This window comes from Leptodactylus fuscus, chromosome 2 (genome assembly GCF_031893055.1).
Source record: "Leptodactylus fuscus isolate aLepFus1 chromosome 2, aLepFus1.hap2, whole genome shotgun sequence".
Taxonomy (NCBI): domain Eukaryota; kingdom Metazoa; phylum Chordata; class Amphibia; order Anura; family Leptodactylidae; genus Leptodactylus; species Leptodactylus fuscus.
The window spans coordinates 273,117,526-273,124,834 of NC_134266.1; the positions used below are offsets into that span (position 1 = coordinate 273,117,526).

A 7,309-nucleotide genomic window follows, 5' to 3' on the forward strand; every position below is an offset into this window, starting at 1 on the left:
GGTTCTGACACACTTTGTGGATCCAAGGAGAGTATGTTTAGTGGTCATGGAAACCTTAAGGAGCTCGTACACCTGACCGTACTGAGAAACCTTAAGGAGCTCGTACGCCTGACCGTACTGAGAAACCTTAAGGAGCTCGTACGCCTGACCGTACTGAGAAACCTTAAGGAGCTCGTACGCCTGACCGTACTGAGAAACCTTAAGGAGCTCGTACGCCTGACCGTACTGAGAAACCTTAAGGAGCTCGTACGCCTGACCGTACTGAGAAACCTTAAGGAGCTCGTACGCCTGACCGTACTGAGAAACCTTAAGGAGCTCGTACGCCTGACCGTACTGAGAAACCTTAAGGAGCTCGTACGCCTGACCCTACTGAGAAACCTTAAGGAGCTCGTACACCTGATCGTACTGAGAAACCTTAAGGAGCTCGTACGCCTGACCCTACTGAGAAACCTTAAGGAGCTCGTACGCCTGACCCTACTGAGAAACCTTAAGGAGCTCGTACGCCTGACCCTACTGAGAAACCTTAAGGAGCTCGTACACCTGATCGTACTGAGAAACCTTAAGGAGCTCGTACGCCTGACCGTACTGAGAAACCTTAAGGAGCTCGTACGCCTGACCGTACTGAGAAACCTTAAGGAGCTCGTACACCTGACCCTACTGAGAAACCTTAAGGAGCTCGTACACCTGATCGTACTGAGAAACCTTAAGGAGCTCGTACACCTGACAGTACTGAGAAACCTTAAGGAGCTCGTACACCTGACCCTACTGAGAAACCTTAAGGAGCTCGTACACCTGACCCTACTGAGAAACCTTAAGGAGCTCGTACACCTGATCGTACTGAGAAGAATTGGCGGAAGCCACAGGGCAAAGGTCACACCAAATATTGATGACATTTACATTTCTCTCCTTCATTCATTTCATTTTGTATAATTGACTAATCTAAGCATTCTTAGTCGTCTTACTGGACATAAAGTCTTCTAGAACTTGAGGAAGCATGTGACATGTACTTTTTCTATAACATCCTTCCTTGTTAACTCTTCCAGTTACTGTCTTCACCCATGGATGACCTGTCCAATGAGGAGAACTTGACCTACAGATGTATATTTGATGAAGACTTCAAGTACATCCTCCTTCCCGTGTCTTACTCCATTGTGTTTGCCATCGGCTCCATCGTCAACATCCTCGCCCTCTACATCTTCATATTTCGGATCCGGCCATGGAAAGTGATCAACGTCTTCATGTTTAACCTGGCCCTCTCGGACTTGCTGTATGTCTTGTCCTTGCCCTTGTTGGCCTATTATTACTCCAAAGCCAATGACTGGCCCTTCAGCGAGCCCTTGTGTAAGATTGTCCGCTTCCTCTTCTACACCAGCCTGTACTGCAGCATCCTCTTCTTACTCTGTATCAGTATTTACCGCTTCCTGGCCGTATGCTACCCCCTGCAGTTTCTACGTTGGGGCCATATTCGTTATGCAAGGATCGCCTCCGTCTGCATCTGGGCCGTGGTGGTCGTCATGCAATCCCCTACGTTCTATTTCGTCTCCACCAGTATAAATGGTGACAGCACCGTCTGCCATGACACCTCCAGCATTGAACTTTTTGACAATTTTGTCGTCTACAGCACGGTCAACTTGGCCGTGCTCTTCTGCGTCCCCTTCACCATCCTCATTGTTTGTTACTGTTACATGATTTATGTTCTCATCCAGCCAATGGACAGCGCGAATCAGACCTCCGAGTCCAAGAAGAAGTCTATCAAGATGATCATCACGGTAATGTTGGTCTTCATCATCGCCTTCTTACCATTTCACATCACCAGGACTTTGTACTACTACTTCCGGAAAGTGGACCTCGCCCCGTGTCCTACTTTAGATGCGGTTAATGCGGCCTACAAGTCCACACGACCCCTGGCCAGCGTCAACAGCTGCATCGACCCAGTGTTGTACTTTTTGGTTTGGAGGTTTCGGTTGCGAAGACCAAACAATTCTTCTTAAATGGGGTGGAAAGATCTATGAACTGATACAATGTTATTATATATTGTTATTATATAATGAGAGCAGTCACACTATGGGATTCTCTACAGTAAGAGCAGTCACACACTGGGATTCTCTACAGTAAGAGCAGTCACATATAGGATTCTCTACAGTAAGAGCAGTTATACTATGGGATTCTCTACAGTAAGAGCAGTCACACACTGGGATTCTCTACAGTAAGAGCAGTCACATATAGGATTCTCTACAGTAAGAGCAGTCACACTATGGGATTCTCTACAGTAAGAGCAGTCACACACTGGGTTTCTCTACAGTAAGAGCAGTCACACTATGGGATTATCTACAGTAAGAGCAGTCACACACTGGGATTCTCTACAGTAAGAGCAGTCACACTATGGGATTCTCTACAGTAAGAGCGGTCACATATGGGACTCTCTACAGAAAGAGCAGTCACACTATGGGATTCTCTACAGTAAGAGCAGTCACACTATGGGATTATCTACAGTAAGAGCAGTCACACTATGGGATTCTCTACAGTAAGAGCAGTCACACTATGGGATTCTCTACAGCAAGAGCGGTCACACTATGGGATTTTCTATAGTAACAGTAGTCTCACTATGGGATTCTCTACAGTAAGAGAAGTCACACTATGGGTTTCTTTACAGTTAGAGCAGTCACATATGCGATTCTTTACAGTAAGAGCAGTCACACTGTGGGATTCTCTACAGTAAGAGCAGTCACACTATGGGAATCTCTACAGGGAGACCAGTGACACAATGGGATTCTCTACAGAAAGCGCAGTCACACTATGAAGCTTCCTTGCAGGACATTGTGATGGTTGGTTCTTCAGCTTTCTTTATTCTCTGGTGTCACCCCCTTCAGTTTTGCTTTAAGGCTTTGGACTGACCTCACATAGTTGTCAGACTTAGTCACAAGGAAGGTGATATCCTGAACGTTTTGGGTTAATGACCGTTAAGCCTTAATGATAAAGAAGATTTCGACAGACGTGACGCGGATGTTCCACCGGCTCTGTTTACCCTGGTCACATGACTTTATTTCATCACAGAGAAGTTTGTTCGTATTTACTACCATTATTTATAGACTTGATCATGTTTTATATATACTGTACAGATTGTATGTTCAGTATACTCAGCACCTTACACCACACCTTCATTAAAAAAAACCCTGCACTTTTTCTATAGAGCGCTGTATTCTGCGATCCTGTGGACAGAGGACTGGCATAGCACCCCCTAAAGCCGAACCGCAGTGTCTGTCTTGCCCAAAGTTTTGCAGCATGGTAACCCTTTCCTTACTTCCAGTAGTCACAGCAGTTCCCTTCAGGTCCCGCATGTACAATCAGTATAGTATCCAGGCTTCTCATTTCCCAGTAGTCACAGCAGATCTCTCATGTACAGTCAGGCAGGGGCGCACCGCTAATAAGGAGAGGTGAGGCAGTCGCCTCAGGCGGTACTTTTAGTGGGGCGGCAATTATATATATATATATATATATATATATATATATATATATGGGAGTCAGGTGCGTGGAGAAGTGAGGAGTCAAAGATGTCTGTGTTGCAAACTTTACGGAGTCAAGTCACAGCTGGAAGAAGTGGTCATGGTGGTCCAAAGGGAAGAGACGGGAAATGATGGTTCTATTATTGGGTTGACATGGATGGTGCTGTCAGTGGAGTGACTCTGATGGTGCTATTATTGGGGTGACTCTGATGGTGCTGTCAGTGGGGCCCTTTGGCTGCTGTCATGTGTTGCGTCTTATATTTATGTGCAGGTTCCCCATGAGTAACGTTTTTCAGTCTATATGTCCAGTCTATATGTCCCGGCTATATGTCCAGTCTATATGTCCCGGCTATATGTCCAGTCTATATGTCCAGTCTATATGTCCCGGGTATATGTCCTGGCTATATGTCCAGTCTATACGTCCCAGCTATATGTCCAATCTATATGTCCCGGCTATATGTCCCGGCTATATGTTCAGGCTATATGTCCAGTCTATATGTCCCGGCTATATGTCCAGTCTATATGTCCCAGCTATATGTCCAGTCTATATGTCCAGTCTATATGTCCCGGGTATATGTCCTGGCTATATGTCCAGTCTATACGTCCCAGCTATATGTCCAATCTATATGTCCCGGCTATATGTCCCGGCTATATGTTCAGGCTATATGTCCAGTCTATATGTCCCGGCTATATGTCCAGTCTATATGTCCCAGCTATATGTCCAGTCTATATGTCCCGGCTATATGTCCAGTCTATATGTCCCGGCTATATGTCCCGGCTATATGTTCAGGCTATATGTCCAGTCTATATGTCCCGGCTATATGTCCAGTCTATATGTCCGGTCTATATGTCCAGTCTATATGTCCCGGCTATATGTCCCGGCTATATGTCCCGGCTATATGTCCCGGCTATATGTCCCGGCTATATGTTCAGGCTATATGTCCAGTCTATATGTCCCGGCTATATGTTCAGGCTATATGTCCAGTCTATATGTCTCGGCTATATGTCCCGTCTATATGTCCCGGCTATATGTCCAGTCTATATGTCCTGGCTATATGTCCAGTCTATATGTCCCGGCTATATGTCCAGTCTATATGTCCTGGCTATATGTCCAGTCTATATGTCCCGGCTATATGTCCCGGCTTTATGTCCAGTCTATATGTCCAGTCTATATGTCCCGGCTATATGTCCAGTCTATATGTCCCGGCTATATGTCCAGTCTATATGTCCCGGCTATATGTCCAGTCTATATCTCCCGGTTATATGTCCAGTCTATATGTCCTGGCTATATGTCCAGTCTATATGTCCCGGCTATATGTCCCGGCTATATGTCCAGTCTATATGTCCAGTCTATATGTCCCGGCTATATGTTCAGGCTATATGTCCAGTCTATATGTCCCGGGTATATGTCCTGGCTATATGTCCAGTCTATACGTCCCAGCTATATGTCCCGGCTATATGTTCAGGCTATATGTCCAGTCTATATGTCCCGGCTATATGTCCAGTCTATATGTCCAGTCTATATGTCCCGGCTATATGTCCCGGCTATATGTCCCGGCTATATGTTCAGGCTATATGTCCAGTCTATATGTCTCGGCTATATGTCCCGTCTATATGTCCCGTCTATATGTCCCGGCTATATGTCCAGTCTATATGTCCTGGCTATATGTCCAGTCTATATGTCCCGGCTATATGTCCAGTCTATATGTCCTGGCTATATGTCCAGTCTATATGTCCCGGCTATATGTCCCGGCTTTATGTCCAGTCTATATGTCCAGTCTATATGTCCCGGCTATATGTCCAGTCTATATGTCCCGGCTATATGTCCAGTCTATATGTCCCGGCTATATGTCCAGTCTATATCTCCCGGTTATATGTCCAGTCTATATGTCCCGGCTATATGTCCAGTCTATATGTCCCGGCTATATGTCCAGTCTATATGTCCAGTCTATATGTCCCGGCTATATGTTCAGGCTATATGTCCAGTCTATATGTCCCGGCTATATGTCCAGTCTATATGTCCCGGCTATATGTCCTGGCTATATGTCCCGGCTATATGTCCAGTCTATATGTCCAGTCTATATGTCCCGGCTATATGTTCAGGCTATATGTCCAGTCTATATGTCCCGGCTATATGTCCAGTCTATATGTCCCGGCTATATGTCCAGTCTATATGTCCTGGCTATATGTCCAGTCTATATGTCCAGTCTATATGTCCCGGCTATATGTCCAGTCTATATGTCCCGGCTATATGTCCAGTCTATATGTCCAGTCTATATGTCCCGGCTATATGTCCAGTCTATATGTCCCGGCTATATGTCCAGTCTATATGTCCTGGCTATATGTCCCGGCTATATGTCCAGTCTATATGTCCCGGCTATATGTCCAGTCTATATCTCCCGGTTATATGTCCAGTCTATATGTCATGGCTATATGTCCCGGCTATATGTCCAGTCTATATGTCCAGTCTATATGTCCAGTCTATATCTCCCGGTTATATGTCCAGTCTATATGTCCAGTCTATATGTCCAGTCTATATGTCCCGGCTATATGTCCAGTCTATATGTCCTGGCTATATGTCCAGTCTATATGTCCAGTCTATATGTCCCGGCTATATGTCCCGGCTATATGTCCAGTCTATATGTCCCGGCTATATGTCCCGGCTATATGTCCAGTCTATATGTCCTGGCTATATGTCCCGGCTATATGTCCAGTCTATATGTCCAGTCTATATGTCCAGTCTATATCTCCCGGTTATATGTCCAGTCTATATGTCCCGGCTATACGTCCAGTCTATATGTCCAGTCTATATGTCCAGTCTATATGTCCCGGCTATATGTCCCGGCTATGTGTCCAGTCTATATGTCCTGGCTATATGTCCAGTCTATATGTCCAGTCTATATGTCCAGTCTATATGTCCCGGCTATATGTCCCGGCTATATGTCCAGTCTATATGTCCAGTCTATATGTCCCGGCTATATGTCCCGGCTATATGTCCAGTCTATATGTCCAGTCTATATGTCCCGGCTATATGTCCCGGCTATATGTCCAGTCTATATGTCCAGTCTATATGTCCAGGCTATATGTCCAGTCTATATGTCCCAGCTATATGTTCTATATTCCTGTCTCTTATTTCTATATGTCAGTAAATATAGGTTTATCTGGATTATTTTGCCGAGCAAACAGCCTTGTGACCCGGTGACTTCTGCAGGCGGTGTAATCTCTGTGCAGCTGCTGCATTTCTCTCCGCCTGGTGACAATGACGCTCATGGCCGCCGCCGCTGTTTGCATTCAGATTATTCAGACGATTGAGTGTTTGCTTTGCTGTCGAGGGCTATCGGGGGGTGCAGACCCCAATGGGACCACAGAAATGGCCAGAAATGATGAATAGAATAGAATTTCACCTTGTTTTGTCGCTCAGGTTTTCTTGTACACCTGTAACATAGATGGAAAGGCGACAGCAGCGCAACTCGGAGACCTCAAGAGATAAAACCAGTTACTTTTTACTACAAAGAGGATTTGTAAAGGACAGAATAGAATGAAGATCTTCTATTCCATGGAATTCCTCCATCTTCGGCAGCACTCCTGCAGGAAGGGAGACTCCTTCTCCTCCTCCATGTGTTTTCTTGGGGTTGTCTTGACACATTGCAGTCAGCAGCATCCACACTTGTGTAATGTAGTTACAGCCTACAACTTCTGGACCACAGCCCTGGAACAACGGAGAATATAGGCACCCACCCTACATATCTATATACAGGTCTCTCAATAAGAAACAAACTAACCCCTAGTTGGGCAAACCACTGGAG

The 7,309-nt window shown here is 45.5% G+C and overlaps 1 protein-coding gene across 1 annotated transcript; it reads left to right on the forward strand.

Annotated features, from left to right (window-relative positions):
- Positions 1–1,058: 1,058 nt before the first annotated feature.
- LOC142194139 (P2Y purinoceptor 2-like) lies at positions 1,059–1,991 on the forward strand. The gene has a single exon (XM_075263156.1). The coding sequence runs from the start codon at positions 1,059–1,061 to the stop codon at positions 1,989–1,991; it is 933 nt and encodes a 310-aa protein (XP_075119257.1).
- Positions 1,992–7,309: the final 5,318 nt, after the last annotated feature.

What these genes read in the sequence shown, in the direction of transcription:
- LOC142194139 (XM_075263156.1), top strand. Translation starts at nt 1,059, where the DNA reads ATGGATGACCTGTCCAATGAGGAGAACTTGACCTACAGATGTATATTT.